Here is a 21,764-nt window from a genome sequence, read left to right as displayed (position 1 = left end):
GTAACAAATTACAAACACTCACAATACTGTAATTAACTACTTTTCCCCAAGAATTTTACTTTAAGTAGTTTAAAAAATACTTTTACTTGAGTACATTATAAGTGTAGTAACTATACTTTTATGGTGCTATTTTCCCACCATCTGTGTTCGCTACTTCCCTGTCCTGATTTAATTTGTATCTATCAACATGATTGGCTAGAGAGAGTCTCGCGACTCCCGTCAAATCAAATCACATGTAAAAAATTGAACGGTAGCGGCAGATCTGGCGCCAACTGTGGAGAATGCCTCAAGAACAGTTTACATCTGAACATCACAGCAGCACCTAAAAGGGCTTTTCGCAGTGAAAAAGGCCAATTGCAAGATCGTGTCATGTGAGTTTAACTTGCTCAAGCCACATATCAGCATTAATCCTGCCTCTAATTTGAAGAAACATATTGAGGTCAATTACATATTTTTGCTAACTAGATTCTGTTTGTCTATAATGTAGCCTGTAATTTAACGATCTATCATTGAGATTATTTGGCTGTTGTGAGAGATTAATGCAATGTTATCAATAGGGTTGGGCAAAAAAGATGAAAAAATATCTAGATTTTTATCTGAAAAAAGAGTGATGTCCTCGGTCAAACTTTTGAGTAGTTTTCTATATTTAGCCTTTGTTCTACATCTAGAAGAGCACCACTGTTGAGTGCTAATGTGGGTTCACGACTAAATTATCAAATACACTTTATAATTCCACCAATGCCCGTCTTGGTGTGGATTTAATGTCTCCTTGGTGAGGAGTCGTTTATGTCTAAAGTGAATTTATACAGTGGGACAAAAAGCGTATTTGCATCAAAAGGTCGGACTTGAAATGTACATGTAACCAAATAGAACACTGTCTAATAGGCTATGTCATATAAAGGCAAACAACAATTACAAGAAAACGAGAAAACCACTCACTACTTCTCTCACTACTAACTAATAACTTGAGTAGCTTTAAAACTATTAATGTAATAGAATAAAACAGTGACATTTTTAATAATAATATTTTTTGAAAATAATAATAATACTGACCCCTTGATGTAGAGAGTGTGTTAATTGGTATAATAAATTACCAGGAAAGTAGAGATGATAAAATAATTTAGAATTGTGCTTAGCTTTTATAAAGATTATTATCAACATTTGCAGAGCAGTACTTCAGCAGAACATTCCACCAGTCACAAAATTCTGAAAATTGTGCATCATGCATTAGAATGAGAACACAACTATTTCTGGGCTTAAAAGATACAAGAACTAATTCAATGTTGAACATTGTATCTCAAAAGGAGGACAATGTGGACCCTGATGTGCTACTTAAATAAATAATTCACACAAAAATGAAAATTCTCTCTATTCATTGTAAGTGAAGGGGTGCCAAAATGTTGACACTCCAAAAAGCACATAAAAGCAGCTAATCCATGACTTTAGAATTGATATGACAGGTGTGGGTGAGAAACAGATCAATATTTAAGTCTAAAATGTATTCTCTCTACCCAGTCAGTGGCGATATGCATGTATGAATTTAAATCACAAAAAACACAAGAAAAAAATTGAAAGTTAAAGTGGAGATTGACTGAGCAGGGAGGAGAATTAATAGTAAAAAAAAGAATTAAATATTGATCTGTTTCTCACCACATCTATCATATCACTTCTGAAGACATGGATTAAATCACTGGAAGCACATGGATTAGACTACTTTTATACTGATTTATGTGATTTGTGGAGCTTCAACATTTTAAACCGATTCACTTTCATTTTATGGACCAAAAGAGCTGAGATATTCTTCTAAAAATCTTAATTTGTGCTCTGCAGAAGAAAGAAAGTCATACACATCCAGGATGGCATGAAGGTGAGTAAATGATGAGAGAATTTCCTTTTTGGGTGAATTATTCCTTTTTAAGTGTGATGTAGCCCCTGTACCAAACAACGTTTCCCATGCCTGCTCTACCTCCTCTATTGTGCAGGACATGATGTGCCAAGTGATCCTTCTTAATTAGCATTTTTTTTGCATTCCTTGCATTGTTTGAACCTGTTTTATGCACAACAATAATGCTATGTCAGCATTAAGTGAAATTTAGACCCTACACATAAACTGATTTTAATGTAAGTGTTTCATTCATTACAATTTAAAATGGTGATAATTTTTAATCTTTTCATTTCTGTTATCATGGCTCCCTTTTATTTTTTGGAATCAGATTTATGTAGTGTTTATCATAGATAATTGATGCATTTTAAAAGTTGGCATACAGTGTTCATTATAATGGGGCATAGGTTTTGCAACTCTGTACATAATACTCACTACTCATGAGTACTTTTAAATGAGCTACTCTTTAACTCTTACTTGAGTAGTTTTTAGGACAGCTACTTTTACTCTACTAACACAAAATGTTTTGGGAAGTAACAGTACATCTACTTGAGTATGATCTTTCAGTACTCTTTCCACACCTGGTGTTGGCTAAGGTTGTTTGACAACATATTTTATATTTATAATTCCGTTTGGTGCCACTAGTAGTGCAGAAATTACACACTTCACTTTTAACTTTTTCTCTATATGCCATCTCACTGCTCACCAATAGAGTGAAGGCTATGGAAGTGATTAAATATAAAGTAGGCATTGATGTGTTGTAGTGGAGACGGAAGTTTCTACCACAGTGTGACATCACAATTTGGAGGAAGTAGAGAATGTGTCGTTTTTGCAGCTTGGTTTCAACAAATGCTCTTTTTAAGTGAGGAAGTTTAGAGTTCTGAAAATTGCAGTAAGTTTTTATAGTACAATGACCTCTTACATGTCAAAAGTTCAAGGAAAATTTGTTTCCTCATGTTATGACCACTTTAAAATGTTACGTTGTTCACAATGCAAATAAGCATTTAGATATAGCTAGAGAACGACGAGTCAGCATACAGAGAGGAGGTGCAGCGGCCTGGTGTAGAGCCAATCTGTCTCTGAATGTGAACAAAACAAAAGAGATGGTTGTTGACTTTAGGAGAGCACAAGGTGAACACACTCCGCTGAACATCGACGGCTCCTCTGTGGAGATCGTCAAGAGCATCAAATTCCTTGGTGTTCACCTGGCGGAGAACCTCACCTGGTCCCTCAGCACCAGCTCTATCACCAAGAAAGCCCAGCATCGTCTCTACTTTCTTCAAAGGCTGAGGAAAGCACATCTCCCACCCACCATCCTCACTACATTCTATAGAGGGACTATTGAGAGCATCCTGAGCAGCTGCATCACTGCCTGGTTTGGGACTTGCACCGTTTCGGACCGCAAAGCCCTGCAGAGGATAGTGAGGACAGCTGAGAAGATCATTGGGGTCTCTCTTCCCTCCATCAAAGACATTTACAAAAACACTGTATCCGCAAAGCAACCAGCATTATGGACGACCCCACACACCCCTCACACAAACTCTTTACCCTCCTGCCGTCTGGCAAGAGGTACCGAAGCATTCGGGCCCTCACGACCAGACTGTGTAACAGCTTCTTCCCCCAAGCCATCAGACTCCTCAATACTCAGAGACTGGTTTGACACACACACACACGTGTCCTGAGTTGCACTTTAATTACTGTCACTTTATAACTGTCTGCTGCCCCAATAACTGCTATGTGCATAGAACACTATCTCATAGTATGTTATGTTTACGTTTTTTTTTTTAGAAACTGTCATCTTTTTGCACTACTGTGTACTGGTCGGCGCTGCACTTTGTCTATTGTCCTGTTCATTGTCAGAAATTTGTTGTACTGTCCCGTACTTTTTGCACGTTTGCACGTGCACTTTATATAGGTATACATAGGTATTTTATATAGGTATTTTATTTCGTTGTGTAGTCTCATGTGGTCCTGTGTTGGTCCTTTGTTGTTTTTATGTAGCACCATGGTCCTGGAGGAACGTTGTCTCGTTTTGCTGTGTACTGTACTAACTGTATATGGTTGAAACGACAATAAAAACCACTTGACTTGACTTGACTTGACTAGATATGTATAAACAATTATATTCATTATTTCTGTAGCACTCTTATCTATCTTGGATAGTATTTTTCTGATTCAATTGAAACTTTGTAATGCAGCACTTTTCGTACTACTGTCTCTTTAAGATGAATCGCTTGAATCATTCCTCTTTTGTAAGTCAATTTGGAGAAAAAAGTCTGCCAAATGAATAAATGTAAATGTGAATACCTCATGAACTTGGTTAACAGAATGTTCAGATCGATTACATTTTTGTTTTGGTCGCTATATGCACTATAACATTTTTTGTCAGGTAACCTAAAATATGCTTCATGTGGTAACATCTAAATAAACTGGTTTTACAGCTAAATCAACCCGAATAAACCAACAAAAGTAATTTTTAAAGAATAAAATCAAGTAGAAGCAACATCTTAAGTTCACAACAGCATGTAAACACTTTTTACAGCACTGTGTAATTCACATACCTTTTCATATCTTTTATGTGTTGCACTGACTGACACTCACATTGCAGGACACGGGTCCATATTGCACTCCTGTAGTTTGGGTTTGGGTTTAACATTCTCAGGGTAATAGTGGCAGTACTGGTCTACCACCACATGGTTACTCCGAAGGTCAAAACATTCTGCTGATGTCAACTGATACCCTGTAACAAAAAATGCATGTTGAAAGTGTTATCTATGTGATGCTGTGACACTTGAACAATGATTTGAGTCTTGGTATCCTGATACTTGAAACCTAACCCTTAACCTGACCTAACTCAGATCTTAAACCTTTACCCTAGTCAAAATTTCCATAAAAAAAACTGATGAAAATGCATGATTGACTTATTATAAATTTATTGATTGTGTCTCACCCCCTCCACAGGTGACCGAACAAGGAAAGAAGTCAGTCTCTCTCCAGCGATGGACTATGGGCTGGTAGAAAATGAACTGGATCACGCTGTCTGCTCCATTTGTGTATTTTACCTAAAGATACAAAAACAAGGCAGTTTCCATTATGAAATATAAAATGACATGTTATGTTTGTTATGTCATACTGGTAAATGATTGACTTATAAAGAGTACCACATAGAATCTGCACACAAAAATCTATAGAGTGAATTTGAATATGGTAAAATGTGTTAAACGAAGCTGAGAATATGGTAACACTTTACAATAAGGTTCCATATGTCAAAGAGATGTTCCGGGTTCAAAAAAGTTACCTCTAAAATGTATTTCGACTCGTGCCTCCTTTTCTTAAAAAAAAAAGTAAAAATCTGGGTTTCATTGAGGCATTTACAATGGAAGTGAATGTGGCCAATTTCTGGAGGGTTTAAACACAGAAATGTGAAGCATATAATTTTATGAAAGCAAACATTCATTCTTCTGTTAAAACTTGTGTATTTTTTGAGCTATAAAGTTGTTTAAATTGTCATATTTCTGTAGTTTAGGGTTTGTTGACATTACATCGTCATGGTAAAGAAGTTGTAAAATTGGCTATAACTTCACACAGAAACGTCTAGGTTACGTATGTAACCTCTTTTGCGTAAGCACTTTGAACGGGAGTTTGTGCAAAGCCTGGTTGAACTCGCAAGTCCAAGATCGGTCATAAGCCGCCGCCTTTCTTGGGTACAATGAAGTAAGGGCTGTAGAAACCCTTCTTCAATTCGGTTTGAGGGGCAGGCTCTATTGCGTCTTTGAGTAGAAGTGTAGTGATTTCCACATGCAGGGATTTGGCTTGCTCGCCGTGTACTGCGGTAAAGTGGACGCCCATGAAAGGGGGCGGAGGCCTGGCAAACTGAATTGCGTAACCGAGTCGGATGGTCCAGGCCAGCCAGCGTGACAGGTTGGGAAGTGAAAGCCATGCATCCAAGCTCCGTGCTAGGGGCACCAAGGGGATGATTATTTTTGATGTACCCGGTGGGGCTTCGCAGCGGATCAGAGCAGGTAGTACGTGCTGAGAAAGGATTCAAAGCACATACCTTGCTCCGCACTCCCGACAGGGGGCGGGTTAGTGACTGAGGAGGAGGTCCAGTAGAGGCGTCCTCTGGACTCGTCAGAACCGGCTGGCCGGGGAACAGTCGTGGGGCTGAGGATCCACATCCAGCATGCCGGGACTGTTTAGGTGTGGCGGCAGAGTGCCGTGAGAATGGCATTTGTGGGCCAGGTGACCCAGAGACAAAGGAAATAGCTATTTTACTAAGAATGTGGGCAAATGAAATAAATTCAACAAAAGATTCTCCTCCCAACCCTCCACCGGGGGACGGAGTGGTCTGCTTACCTGCTCAGGAGCTAACTTCTTGGTCCCTGGGTCGACCGTCTCAGGAGCGCCTGGGAGCCTTCTGGGTCCTCGAGGGGGTCCGTGAGACAGGGGGCGTCTGCTTCCTGCGGGGTGCTCGACGCATGGGCTGAGAGCTGTGCCCAGGTTGAGGCAGAGCAGGGGGTTTCTTCACCGCAGGAGGACGCCCTCGGCGAGCAGACAGGGCATGGCCTATGGCGGCAGGTTTGCACGCAGGGCAGGATGTGCGAGATAGCCTCCGTCTGCTTCTTCACCGCGGAGAACTGCTGGGTGAAGTCCTCGACGGTGTCGCCGAAGAGGCCGAACTGGGAGACGGGCGTTGAGGAAGCGCACTTTGTCGGTCTCACGCATCTCGACCAAGTTCAGCCACAGATGACATTCCTGGACCACGAGTGTGGCCATCACCAGCCCGAGTGACTGCGCTGTGACCTTCATGGCTCTGAGGGTGAGGTCGGTCGCTGAGCGCAGTTCCTGCAGCACGTCGGGATCAGGGCTACCCCCTTGCAGAGCTTTAAGTGCCTTGGCCTGGTGGACTTGCAGGAGCTGTAGGCTTTGGCAGTCAGTGAAGACATTGTCCTACAGGCCTTGGAGGGGAGCACAGGGTGACCCCACCAGGTAGTAGGGTTCTCAGGGCACAGGTGGAGCACAACATCCCTGTCCTGGGGAATCGCAGTGTACCCGTGGGCCGCTCCGCCTTCGAGGGTAGCGACAGCGGATGAGCGTGTGGCTTTGTGACGTGTGGAGAGGGGTGCCCTCCATGAAGAAGTCAGCTCATCATGCAATTCCGTGAAAAAACGGGACCTTTGGGGGGGCGGCTGTGAGTGGTGCGGAGGTCCCAGGAACCAGTCATCCAACTGCGATGGCTGTGGGGAGGACAGAGGGTTCCAGTCCAGCCCCACACTGGCGGCAGCCCGGGCAAGCATATCGGACATCTGTGCGTCAGCCTCAGCCTGGGCGTGCTGGCCCGAAGGCGGCAGCTCAGGGGAGTCATCCGCGTCAGACGCCGTGCTCTCCGATGCAGTGGTGAGCTCATCCACCTCGAGCTCTAGATGGACAGGTAGGCTGGCTGTGAGGCGAGCCGCTGTTGCCTCGAGCACGTACAGGAGTCAACGAGCGTGCCGGGGAGCAGATGGTCTGAAGAGGCATACCCGGCGGAGCTGCACCCGCTGCCATCCCCAGAACACCTCCATCGTCAGCCGCATCGTCCTCAATCCCGTGGGAAGAAGGAGCAATGCGGGGGCGGCTGGAGTGGCATGCTTTCTGTTGAAAGCGAGCCGCGACCGCAATGTTGCCATGGTCATGCTCTTGCAGTGAGAACATGAACCATCCACAAACGCTGCCTCGGTGTGATCGCAGCCCAGACACATGAGACAACGACTGTGGCCATCTGAAGCGTAGAGCACTCTACCGCATCCAGGAACTACACAGGGGCGGAAAGGCATCTTTAAAAAGACGCGTCCTGAAAAGGACGTTCAACGTGGCTGTGCAAAGCTCTTTTAGAGGAAAATCAATTAAATAAACTCTTTTAAGTTTTTTGCGCTGTTGAAGTGCCCAGGGGCAAACTGCACTGCTGTGCAGTGAAGGAGAAAAGCCGCTGAAGTGTGCCGTAGATTCAACAGCAGGCAAAGCTCAGAGGAACAGGAACAGGTGTGTGACTCGCAGCTGACTGCATACATGACCATCGGCTCCGAAGAAAATTTCTGAATGAACTCGACATATTTCCCCGCTTTTATACCCGTATGTCTGGGGGAGGGTATGCAAATACTGTCTGCCTACTTCTCATTGGCCTTTTTTCATAGATCAGAGGCATATTCGGCTGTGAGCTTCTTCAACACAACGTCAAAGTGAGCGTCAGACGGGGAAAGGTTAGTAAGTGATTTTATCACACTAAAATAATTTTTACATGCATATACTTTATGTTTTGTGGTTATACTTTTGAAACAGTGAGTATTTTAAAGGTGCAATATGTAACAATTTTCATGTAATATTCACCCTTTTTTTTGCCAATTTGTGAACGGCTTGTAACGCAACTTAAAAAATGAGCCCTTCCTGGACTTCCTTGGTTGCCGGGAAAATCCAAAGGATGTGACGTTTATGCGTGCTCCCGAGAGCCTTACCTCCCACAGTTATATCTTCTCTTCCTCTATTCAACAGCAACAAAAAACTTCAACACTATGTAATGTTATCTTAGAGATGGAATACAGCAAACTTCCAGCTCCCAGCACAACACCGACTCCTACACAAACTCAGAGTAAGCCAAAAAAACAAACAAAACAAAAAAACATTTATCTACTGAATCCCGTCTGGCTAAGCGGGAAAGTGATTGTGGTCAAGTGAAAATTAGAGAGGGCATTTGAGTCCTATGAATATAACGCTATAAGGATTTATCTGTGTGTAATTTTACCTAAACTACAATAAAACATTAAATGAATGCTAGACAATGTTCAAGATAATGCAAAAAGACCATTCATTAGTTTAACGTAACTTGGTTATACAGTGAGGAAAATAAGTATTTGAACACCCTGCTATTTTGCAAGTTCTCCCACTTGGAAATCATGGAGGGGTCTGAAATTGTCATCGTAGGTGCATGTCCACTGTGAGAGACATAATCTAAAAAAAAAATCCAGAAATCACAATGTATGATTTTTTAACTATTTATTTGTATGATACAGCTGCAAATAAGTATTTGAACACCTGAGAAAATCAATGTTAATATTTGGTACAGTAGCCTTTGTTTGCAATTACAGAGGTCAAACGTTTCCTGTAGTTTTTCACCAGGTTTGCACACACTGCAGGAGGGATTTTGGCCCACTCCTCCACACAGATCTTCTCTAGATCAGTCAGGTTTCTGGGCTGTCGCTGAGAAACACGGAGTTTGAGCTCCCTCCAAAGATTCTCTATTGGGTTTAGGTCTGGAGACTGGCTAGGCCACGCCAGAACCTTGATATGCTTCTTACAGAGCCACTCCTTGGTTATCCTGGCTGTGTGCTTCGGGTCATTGTCATGTTGGAAGACCCAGCCTCGACCCATCTTCAATGCTCTAACTGAGGGAAGGAGGTTGTTCCCCAAAATCTTGCAATACATGGCCCCGGTCATCCTCTCCTTAATACAGTGCAGTCAGCCCTGTCCCATGTGCAGAAAAACGCCCCAAAGCATGATGCTACCACCCCCATGCTTCACAGTAGGGATGGTGTTCTTGGGATGGTACTCATCATTCTTCTTCCTCCAAACACGGTTAGTGGAATTATGACCAAAAAGTTCTATTTTGGTCTCATCTGACCACATGACTTTCTCCCATGACTCCTCTGGATCATCCAAATGGTCATTGGCAAACTTAAGACGGGCCTTGACATGTGCTGGTTTAAGCAGGGGAACCTTCCGTGCCATGCATGATTTCAAACCATGACGTCTTAGTGTATTACCAACAGTAACCTTGGAAACGGTGGTCCCAGCTCTTTTCAGGTCATTGACCAGCTCCTCCCCTGTAGTTCTGGGCTGATTTCTCACCTTCCTTAGGATCATTGAGACCCCACGAGGTGAGATCTTGCATGGAGCCCCAGTCCGAGGGAGATTGACAGTCATGTTTAGCTTCTTCCATTTTCTAATGATTGCTCCAACAGTGGACCTTTTTTCACCAAGCTGCTTGGCAATTTCCCCGTAGCCCTTTCCAGCCTTGTGGAGGTGTACAATTTTGTCTCTAGTGTCTTTGGACAGCTCTTTGGTCTTGGCCATGTTAGTAGTTGGATTCTTACTGATTGTATGGGGTGGACAGGTGTCTTTATGCAGCTAACGACCTCAAACGGGTGCATCTAATTTAGGATAATAAATGGAGTGGAGATGGACATTTTAAAGGCAGACTAACAGGTCTTTGAGGGTCAGAATTCTAGCTGATAGACAGGTGTTCAAATACTTATTTGCAGCTGTATCATACAAATAAATAGTTAAAAAATCATACATTGTGATTTCTGGATTTTTTTTTTTTAGATTATGTCTCTCACAGTGGACATGCACCTACGATGACAATTTCAGACCCCTCCATGATTTCCAGGTGGGAGAACTTGCAAAATAGCAGGGTGTTCAAATACTTATTTTCCTCACTGTAAAGAAAATATATACATTCTATTATCATAAAACAATAGCGCATCGATATACCAAATGACAGTTGTGATGGAATCACAGCAATACTGAATCGTGTCAACATATATATAATGTACAGTCTATTTTATAAACACCTACTGTCCTGTTCCAGCAGTGGAGAGTCAAATTTAATATACAGTCTCAAAGTTTGTAGTAAAAAAATCATAACTGAGTAATTTTAATTAAGCTACCTTATCTGTTAGCATGATGCCTGTGAATCACGTAGTCTCTTTGTACGTTCCCTATGCAGTGTGTGCACGATCATGCGCAACAGGTAGCTGGCTGCAGTTCATTTAAAGGCCACAGGTGTCATTAATAACAAGGGTTTCTGAATCTTACATACTGCACCTTTAATGTTCAAAAATTGGCCCCCATTCACTTTTATTGTAAGTACCTCACTGTAACCAAGAATTTAGGTTTTTTTAGATGAGAGATGAGTCTAAATACATTTTTGTGGTAATCAATATTATGCCACAAATGCTGTTGATTGCGCTTAACTTCTTTTGAACCCAGAACATTCCTTTAACATTAGTTACCAATATTAGTTAACATGAACTAACAATGAAAATTACTTTAACAGCATTTATTAATCTGGGTTAATATTAATTTCAAAATATATTTAAAATCAAATGTTGAATATCTTACTTATATTAGTTAACGCAGTTACTAGTACATGATACCTAATGCATTAACTAATGTTAACGAATTGGAACCTTTTGTAAGGTGTTAATGAGAATACTACACAATTTTTCATAGATTATATTTTTATCAAATGAGCCAAAATATTTACACACGGGGAGGCATGAAGAAATGTATGAATGGCAGGCATTCAAATTCAGCTGAAATCTGCCCACGAAGACCCTTAGATCACTTTATCGGAGGATAAACATTAAAACAGTTTCAGCACTTTCATGATCTGCACTGCATCACTTGGATATTTTGTGTGGGAAAAGTGCATTATAAATTTTTTTTGTTTGTTTTTTGTTTTTACATATGGCAAGGGAGAGATTATTGATATGATCATTGTGGCAGGGCGGAGGGTGGGGCTGGGTCGTGATCATACACACCCGGTCCCTTATCAGACTAACGAAGCCTCCGAGAGGGATAAAGGCTGACTGCGGAGGATTGTGCGGGAGAGAGATAGTTTACGGACATGTCCGTCATGTGTGTGTTTGTGTCTTTTAAGTTTCTCATTAAAATATTGTTTATATCATCAAGCCGGCTCTCGCCTCCTCCTTTCCATTGACTGCTTTCCACTGGTGCCGAAATCCGGGAAGGAGGAGTGATACGCCGTAGTAGAGTTCTCGCCACTACCGCCCACCCCAACGAAGCAGCCGTGGCCATCTGCCGGGGGATGAGAAGCCCGGCCACCTGGAAGAGGACGATGGCCACCGACTGTGAGGGGAGAAGGGGCTCCTAACCGACCGCCTGGAATGGTCAGGGCCACTGCCAGGGACGGAGGAGTCACTGAAACGCGGCGGGGTCTGAGACCGCCGACCGAGAGCGGGGAGGGGCTCGCTGCCGACCACCTGGAGTGGGAGAACCGCTGCCAGGGGCGGGGAAGACCCGTTCTGTTCCCCGAGAACGCGGCGAGGCGTTCCGTCCACCAGGGGCTGGAGGACTGCCTCCAATCTGCCCGGAGAGGCGCGGCTGTCGTCCGATAGAGGGTGGAGGAGTGGCCGAGGAACAAGCTACGGCGTATCGGAGAACTGGCGAGTAGGTGTTTTTTTTTTATCTCTCTCTCTCTCACTGCGCTCCGCGTTGGCCTTTTCCCTATCATTTAAAATGTACAGTGTTTTTTTTTTGGGGGGTACTACACTGTTACAGGAAGTACCCCCCCTATTTAATTATTTCAGTTCCCTCCCCTTGTCCCCTCCCTCGTCCCCTCCCTCGTCCAGGTAGACGGGGATGACCTGCTGGCAGACGGGGCAAGAGGCACGCCCCTCCCCAGGGAAAGAGGGGGGGTTGTACGTCATGCCGGGGGCTCCCCTGCCTGAGAGAATGAGGGAGGAATGTGGCAGGGCAGAGGGTGGGGCCGGGTCGTGATCATACACACCCGGTCCCTTATCAGGCTAATCAAGCCTCCGAGAGGGATAAAGGCCGACTGCGGAGGATTGTACGGGAGAGAGAAATAGTTTACGGACATGTCCGTCATGTGTGTGTTTGTGTCTTTTAAGTTTCTCATTAAAATATTATCTATATCATCAAGCTGGTTCTCGTCCTCCTTTCCATTGACTGCTTTACAATCATATATGTGTCTTAATAAAAGTTTCTAAAAATGATTGGACCACCCCCAGAATTTTTGTTTGATATGAATATACTGTAGTAATCAAGGCTGTTGTAGAATTTTTGTAACTGAAATGTTCAGAAATAAAGAAATTCCTCATATGAAAATGTTTATATATAAAAGTGTATATATAATACATGGCTTTCAAATGTTATAGAAATTGAAATCAAAAGCCTTTCAAAATCAAGGTTGAGTTGATTTAAGATCTGCTATCAAAAATCCAAACAATCTTAAGATCTGTTATTATTCTTCATACAGGTCTGCAATTTCAGCAGTCTGTGAGGGGGATTATGGACGTGCATGTGCTTTGTCAGACTTATGCTTCATAAAGACAGTGACGTGGCATCCCTCCAGTAAGCCAACAGCTCTGCAATCTAATACACTCCACAAAATATACTTCTTTCTCAATAGATTAATGACAGAGTTGATGCAATGATCTCCTTCATGCTAATGAAATGCTGATTTATAACACCCAAGGACATAAAATGCTTAAAAAACCCATTGTCCTCTAAACACCGACAGTGAACTGAATTTAACCCCTTTCCATTCACATCACCCTTAAAGTTATAGTTAACCCCAAGGTATAGTTTAAAAAAAAAAAAACCTGTATGACTTTCTTTCTTCTGTGGAACACAAAAGGAGATGTTAGGCAGCACTGTATATTAGTGTCAACTCACAATTCATTGTCACAGCATCTTTTTTCCATACAATGAAAGTGAAAGGCCATTGAGGCATTCTGCGTCATTCTGCCTAACATATCCTTTGATGCTCCATAGAAGAAAGAAAGTATTACAGGTGTGGAATGACATGAGGTTGAGTAATTATCATTTGTCATATTATGTATGCCTCAAATTAAGTGCTGTTGCTTGCCCATAGTGAAAAAACGTCAAAGTTTAATGGGATAAAAATTCTCCCTTAATTTACTTAGTTTCCTCATCCTCATGTCATCCCAGATGTGTTAAAATTATCTCAGCTCTGTAGGTCCATTCAATGCAAGTGAGTGAAGACCAAAACTTTTAAGCTCCAAAAAGCATAAAAAGGCAGCAGAAAAGTAATACATATGACTATAGTAGCTAAATTTATGCCTTCAAAAGCGATATGATAGTTGTGGGTGGGAAACAGATAAATATATAAGTCCTTTTTTACTATAAATCTGCACTTTCACATTCTCAAAGTGAAAAAGTGAAGATATATTGTAAAAAATATTAAAATAAATATTGATCCGTTTCTCACCCAAAGTGATTGCATTGCTTCTGAAGACATGTATTATATAACCACTGGAGTCATATGGATTACTTATATGCTGTATTTATGTGATTTATTGGAGCTCCAAAGGTCTGGTCACCATTCACTTGCATTTAAAGGACCTACAGAGCAGAGACATTCTTCTAAAAATATTTGTTGTTTTCTGCTGAAGAAAGAAAGTCACACATCTAAGATGGCATGAGAGAATTTTAATGTTGGGGCAAACTATCCCTTTAATATATCCACATATTTCATTCAACTTTCTTTTGAGAGATTATAAAAAGTGGCTTTGTTGAAAAAGGACAGATACTTACACAAATAAACATGGAAACTGGTCACATTCCCTGGCTGTGACAAAAATGTTTAATAGAATGGAAAGATATCGATCCCCATGCATCTCTACTGAGCCAAGCCCGGAGCGGGATGAAACACCCACCACCTCCAGGCTTTCATCTGTTAATAAAGCCATCTATTGAAAACATACGTTTGCAGAACCTTGCACTAAAAAACACACGTTGCCTCTCTGACTCCCTGTTAGTCTCAGATGGTTTGTGCGACAAACCGTTGGAGGGTTTTTTGGATCCTAATCCTTCATCGGGCTGAATGAATGAAATTCAATCCATCTGAGGGATTATGAAAGTACTTCCAATATGAGGTTGAAATGTGCAGTGCCAAAAATGATACAGCATGCTGCAACACAGATGTGTTATGTGTCTCTAGCCACAAAAGAATATATATTTAAAATGACTGATTATTTGTTCACATTTTTACCAGGAAATTAATTTAAACAGTAAATAGTTTTATATTTGAACATAAAAACAATATATTTTCACTTTATGTTTAACTGACAGATAATACTGTATTACTTATCCAGAAATAAACAGTCAATATTTTAACATAAAACAGAGATATTCTCACTACTCTGTTAAATAAAAAATGTATATGCAAGAGCAATATTAATGACACTGAAGGGGTAAATTCATTAAACATTTGTGATAATTTTGCTCTCAGTTTTTCAGTGCAAAAACCTGCACCTTATTTACTAATTGCACCCAATCCATTTTATAACTAAACGCTCTGAAATAGCACTGTGCCGTATTTAAATTATAGATTGTGCCTTTTCACAAAACTCAATGCTACTGTATTTACCTGACACAATTATCATCACACTATCACTTAATTACTTGTAGTAAACTGTCAATATTTTAACATAAAATGCATAATCTGTCCAAATGAACCTGTTAATGCATGCGATTACTTTTGCAATTGCAGTTAATTTTACTTAATCAAGAACCATTAATACAGCATAAACACTGGTTGGAAGGGTGGAACCTTTGCGATATGTCCACCTGAAGTCATTACACTGCTGCACACAACAAACACACAGCAGTGATTCAGTGTCAGAGATAAATTGATGGGGAAAGGAGCTCTTAACGCAATTCTTTTGTACAAAACAAGCCCAGATGGAACTTGTGACAGAAAAGTATTTTTCATCCAATGTAAGGCACATTTTAATTATAGCAGCACGCCAAGTCTTAACTATCACCAATACACAGAATTAAGTGTTTTTGTCTGCAAGCGCTTTTCATGTGGAGTTCAAAGAAATGCTTGATGCCTGTGCTGACTCCCAGACGCAAATCATGAACGTGGCTGCACAATTGCTGTAACAAAGCAGATAGCCACAGTCTCCCCACAGATTAATATTGTGGAGGATGAGAGTTTAAGAGATTTTATGCCCATTGCAGTAAATATGCAACCTATGTGGGGACTAGTTTTTTCAATTTGTCAAACTACAATTTAGACTATGGGAAACATTTAATGTTACTTGAATTGGTGCTATTTTAGTACATTTCTATCTTTAAACTGTTGAAGGCTTTGTTTGGCACTTTAAAGCATTATATTGTTACATATTGTTTAGTTTTCTTTTTTAAGAAGGAAATAAATGCATTTTTAAAATCAGATATTAATTGTGATTTACTATGAAACATTATGTGATTAATCACAATTAAAAAATGTTATTGACTGTCAGCTCTAAAAATGTGATATTATCCCTTTACAGTTAAATGACAAGTGTACAGTATATGTCAGTGCAAGAAAACACTGAGGGGAAAATTCATTAAAAGTTTGCGGCACAGTTTTCACTAACCACCCGCAATTCAGTTTAACCAGGCGCTAAATACGCTGCACCATATTAATAGATTGCGCCTTATTTACAAAACTCAGAGCTATTTGCTTCACACAGTTACACACCTTTGCCATTCTAAAGAGCTGATTCACGTTTATGAATAACAATGATAAAGCAATGTTGTACAGTCACAGGAAAGTATGCCAAATTGTAGTAGTCTGCTGCATCCTCCCTAACATAGAACTCAGAACTAATTTATAATATGGAAATTGCATTGTGCCAAATGCATTCAGCACAGATTTTGTGGACACTGTTCACTGATCGCATAATTCCTAAAGTGAATTGGGTCTTAAAATAAGACCAGCAGCTTGTGAAAATAAACAGCTTTATCATTGGGTGCAAATCATTCTCCACTGATTTTAGAGATCAGTTTTTGCAATTAGGCATCCAAATATTAGAAATGGGTGAAAAAACTCTACTTTAACATACATTCACACATTAATTTGCAATGGAACAACTGACTTGCCTGAGTTTTCCAAATTTCTGAGCCTCTCAAAGATCTATGAACTGGCTGTCTTCCATGTGTCAGATTAGAAAATTAGGCACTTATTACTTCTCAGATTTTCTGTCTCCTGTGTTATTTGGACATGTTTCTGAGTTGTGGGTGGACTTGTTTTCACTGGCATTTTCCATACGTGGACAGTTTCAGTTTAATGGCTGTCCTTTTTTCTCGTTTCCATAAATCTCTGATAACCAGCACATTATTCTAGGGGGTTCTTCGTACAATGGATTGAAACCATAGGCGTATCAGTTGGTCAAATGATATTAGGCAGGAATCTATTAGAAGATGGGGTGAAAAGTTATGCATAAAGGTAGATGAAGCTTCCAGGGGACTTCAGAGTGTTGAAAGAGGTGCACAATTATCAATATGGTGTTTCCATTCTTTCCCCCAGCTCTCCTATCACCCTCATGAGCCCAATGCTGGCATGAAGGAGGAGTATGTTTAAGAAAGAGAAAGGATGTATGATCAGCTAAAAGAAGATTTTCAGTGAATCATGACTTTTGGTTCAAAAAAAGCTATTGTATGTCTTCAGAGAACATGTAATATAGAGCACAAGTCATATAGACTACTTTTATGATGCTTTTAAATAATGAAAATAATGACAGAATTTCCATATTTGGGTATCCTATTAATTTGAGAAACTATGTTAAATCCTTGGGAGACCAGCATTAGATTTTCCTGCCAGTTCATAAGCTTGTAATGGTGAGCCTAACCAAGTTCCAACAGTAGGTAGTGTAAGGCTTACACAGAATGAAATCTGTGCCACATCTCTGGTATACAAGTGTTTTAACCTCTTTCAAAACCCACTAAAATGTAACAGAAACAATCAGCATTCCAAGATAAAGAACACAGAGTCTCGTTCAACAATGTTGTAAATAAACAATCAACAGAAGATTCCTGGAATGTGCACGATCAGAGAAAGTTTAAATTAAAATGAAAGTGAACCTTAGATTGACTGGCAAATGGTATTAAGCAAAATTACTCCCGTATGCTTCTAACAATTGCTTCTCTGAAATACAAAGAAGAAGACTATTATTTTCAGCATTCTGAGTATGAATTATTAGGCCACATCTCACTTTGACAGTGAAGTCGGCGCCAAGTGGTCCAGTTATTCTCAGGACCTCCTTATCCGAGAGCTGTTGAAAGTCAACAGTGGTGTTCTCCAACACATACTGCCAGGTTTTATCCAGGGAGAGTTCATCCTTCAGGCCTTGCAGAGTCTTACTTTCCAGAACTACAAGAGATGAGACCAATATATCAGGTTACAACATGGTGCTATTGAATTCTTGATTCTGATTGGTTGATAGACACTCCATAGTTGATTAATTTTCTGTAACTGCTCACCTATGAATTTGTTCCAGGTTTACTGACCGCATTACAGTTCCACCTAACTTTGCCAAATTATTTTAAAGAGCATTACAGCCTACCATATTAGAAGAACCAGAAAAAGACACTGGCCAAACTAAACTGGGTGAAAATCACAAACCATTTTGATTGTTTCCAAAATTATTACTGAATACATATGGAAAGCTCTCACTCATACACCGAATATTCAATCTCCTCTTCCAGGGAATAATGTTGGATGGTTGTTCCACATCTAAACAAACTGACCATTAATGGATATTACTTTAAGTGTCTTCCACTGGAAAGATCTTTTTGAGAAGTGGCCTGGAAGCTCTCAAGAAACTGATGGCTAATTTCAACTATGTCTAATTGTACCTTGTGTATGCCAAACTATAACTGCCTAATATGAGTAATGTAATAAGATATTGCATATAATAATAATAATAATTTCACAGTATACAGATCAGTTTCAAAAACAGCAACTTCCTAATCACGGATCTGGTAAAATGAGATTTAAACAAATAAAATTATTCCACAATGCTGTTGAGTGATAATTAAAGGTTGCATTGGATTCTTGCAATACGCATTTGTTTTTCTGTTGCAATTGCATTTTCATACAGCTATCATAAAAAGCTAAACCAGCAACAAAACCCACTGACTATCTTCTCAGGTCAGAATGGAAGCCCCTGGACCTACCAAGACTTACACAAGTGATCCGGGCCTTTAAGAATCAAGCGAACGTGTCGACTCCCATACGGAATAATGATCACGGTGTCTTCAGCTGTGGAAAAAGAGAGAATTGAGAGATTGTGACAGAGGGGATTGAAACTTATATTGAAGTCAGATGTAATCATTTAATCAATATGCCCTCTGGGCTCAGCAGAGTCAAACCAAGAACAATAGGAAACAAAACCAGAATAACGTGCTTTGAGCTGATTATGGCCTCTATGGGATGCTTTCCACAGTTTGCTATTTAATTTGTTCAGCTTCGCCTTGAGGACACGTGTAAAATACCCTCTTCCTTCTCAGAGTCGCCACAAATGGTAATGACAGACAGTTTTGAGTAGAGCTTTGGTGCTGTCCTAATTCGGCGGCCCATTCCCGTTGCTTACTTCACAGACAATTTAGTATAACAAATGGAAGTGTCAAAAATAGCGCATTCCAATTAATTTCAAGAGAACAACGGAAACACATCTTTCGACACTGCCCAAAAGTAACATAATGGCAGGGTAAAGTTATTACAAAAGGGTTTACCTATAGGCTAGAGTAGGGACTGAAACTAATTTCCTTTCGATATGGTGAGTAAGCTTCGAGTCTGTTTTAAGCATAGAACAGGTGTTTAAGGGTTTAGATCAATCACATATGCTTGTTAAACCAACTGTGCCTCTGCATGAGAAAAGCCAGATATTTTTGGACCTAAAGAGCATGCAATCAATATTTAGTTAGCTTGACAAGGCCATTAAAAACATGTCATGTAAAAAGGCACAGCCATTCATAAGAGTAAACACATTTTACTGCAAAATTCCAAGAATTTATTGGACTAAGTATAGTTTTTTTTCTCCAGTAAATTAGAACAACTGCGAAAGAAACCAGTAAAATCGACACCGGTATAAATCAAGAGCAATGAAATATCCTTACTCTTTTCTGCGGCATGTTGGGATTTGTAGTTCCCCCTAACTAGGCGACATGAGGAGCCATCTCCATTGCACACTCCACAGTTGTCCACTTTAACTGTGCTCCCTAATTCATGGTCACAGCCAACAATCTGCCAGATAAAAAGGAGAGGTCATTCATACATGGGTTTAAAGGAATGTCCCATGTCCAATACAAGTTAAAGAGACATTATTTACTCACTCTAATCCTACTCCAAACCTGCATGCATTTCTTTCTTCCATGAAACACAAAAGGAAACATTTTCATTGAATGAAAATATAATAAAGTGAATGGTCACTTGGTGCTTTCAATCTCCAAAAAAGACAAAAACAGTAGATGATATGAGATGTGCACTATATTCCAAGTCTACTAAAGACATACAATCACATTGTGTAAAACAGAACAAAATTTAAGTTGATATTCACTCTGAAATGCCAGTCTGCAGCGGCCAAATCAAACATGGCAACTACAGCACAGGTTTGACATTATGACGATTGGTCTGAACACAAGAACACAAATGTTTGATGTTACTGACAGAAGAAAGAAAGCCATACAGGTTTTAAAATTTTTGAGTGAACTATTCCTTTAAGTATTTCGACTGCATGGTACATTTATTGTACCATTGTAAATGCATCACTGTAAAACACAATTTTGTTTGTATAAACTGATGGATGAGTCAAAGTTACTGTCTGTTGTAAACAACAGTCAATAGGACAGTGTGGTAATAATCAATAAGAAAGCATCTGTGCCATGCTGTAAATAGAGCTTAAGTTGTTTTGAACCCACAACATTGCTGTTTTACAAGCATTTGGCCTCTTTTCCTGTTTTCTAAAATGAACAAAATTATTCTAAATCAAGACAACATAATTGATTTAATAATTTACAATAAAACTCAAACAACTAGCAAAGTAATATGAGAGAAATAAGTTTGTGTGACTGAAATGTTTCTATCTGTAACGATCCCCGTGTTCTCTGTTTTCCGCTTCTGTCACTTTCTGCACTCCATAGGTTCACTTCTGTCACTTGTTTAGCTCCACTGTCTCTCTGTCGGCTTTCCCGCTCACTGTTCATTATTATCACCTGTCTTCGTTAATCTGTCATTGGTTTTGTTTGCTCATTGGTTCCTTTGCTCTCTGTCTGTGTATTTAAGCCCTGTCTGTTGGTTCTGTGGTTGTCGTTCGTTAATGTTAGTATAATGTTTCCGTGTATCAGTTCCGATGTCTGCTTAAATGCCCTCTGTCCGCGTTCCCTGTCAGTCTGTCTACTCGTTCATGGTTACCCTGTTGTCCGTCCAAGGTTCCCCTGCTGTTCTCGCGCTCCTGCCTGTTTTCCCATCGTGGACTTTGCTTTGTTCTAGTGTTTGTTTATTTTGTCCTTTATCCCAATAAAGCCCGCGTTTGGATCCGCACTCTTGTCTGTCTTCCCTCATCATTACAGAACGAACGACCCACAATGGATCCAGCGGCTTTCTTCGTGGGACTGACGCATATGGAGCTAAACATCCGTGAGTTCTCCCATTTTTTCTCCTGCATGGCCGGCTACACCGGTTGGGATGACAACCTCCTGAAAACCGTCTACAGGATTGGGGTACCTACACACCGGTGTTGTGTTTTGCCGGAGATTGGAGACTACACCTGGCAGGAGTACGTGAGTCTCGTTGTGGAGGAATTCGCTGCCGGGGAACCTCCTCTCTCGATCCCGGCTCCCGCCTCTGGGCTCTCTACACCTGCCCCGGTCTGCGAGCCGGTGCCCACGCCTGCCCCGGCCTGCGAGCCAGTGCCCACGCCTGCCCCGGCCTGCGAGCCAGTGCCCACGCCTGTCACTGTAAGCGAGCCCACGCCTGTCACGGTGAGCGAGCCTGAGCCCACGCCAACCACAAACAGCGTTCCAGCGTTGTCAACCTCATCCGCCCGGAGGAAGAGGAGAAAAGGAAGGGTCTCTGCTCTCCAGCCTCCGTCTAACGCAGCTCCGTCCCCAGAACCCCCCGTGGCTCGGCCCCCAGCGTCCAGCGAACCCAAGCTCGCGCATACCGCGGTCAACCAGCCCATGCCTGTAGCCTCAGACGTCAGTGAGCCAGTGCCGATAGCCTCAAACGTCAATGAGCCAGTGCCTGTAGCCTCAGATATCCGTGAGCCAGCGCCTGTAGCCTCGACCG

General features: G+C 41.1%; 1 protein-coding gene across 1 annotated transcript in view; it reads right to left on the bottom strand.

The window, feature by feature from the left end:
• Positions 1–21,764, bottom strand: part of LOC127660092 (ADAMTS-like protein 1) — a 131,384-nt gene that overhangs the window by 70,123 nt on the left and 39,497 nt on the right. Inside the window, exons 6-10 of the mRNA XM_052150164.1 lie at positions 19,595–19,721; positions 18,663–18,737; positions 17,689–17,846; positions 4,833–4,944; positions 4,484–4,622 (exon numbers count right to left, since the gene is read on the bottom strand). Of these exons, the coding sequence (XP_052006124.1) occupies positions 4,484–4,622; positions 4,833–4,944; positions 17,689–17,846; positions 18,663–18,737; positions 19,595–19,721 (611 nt within the window). The remainder of the gene's footprint in view (positions 1–4,483; positions 4,623–4,832; positions 4,945–17,688; positions 17,847–18,662; positions 18,738–19,594; positions 19,722–21,764) is intronic.

This window comes from Xyrauchen texanus, chromosome 2, assembly GCF_025860055.1.
Source record: "Xyrauchen texanus isolate HMW12.3.18 chromosome 2, RBS_HiC_50CHRs, whole genome shotgun sequence".
In the NCBI taxonomy this organism is placed as follows: domain Eukaryota; kingdom Metazoa; phylum Chordata; class Actinopteri; order Cypriniformes; family Catostomidae; genus Xyrauchen; species Xyrauchen texanus.
The sequence above is the reverse complement of the archived record's forward strand: the minus strand, read 5'-3'. Positions and strand labels throughout refer to the sequence as shown.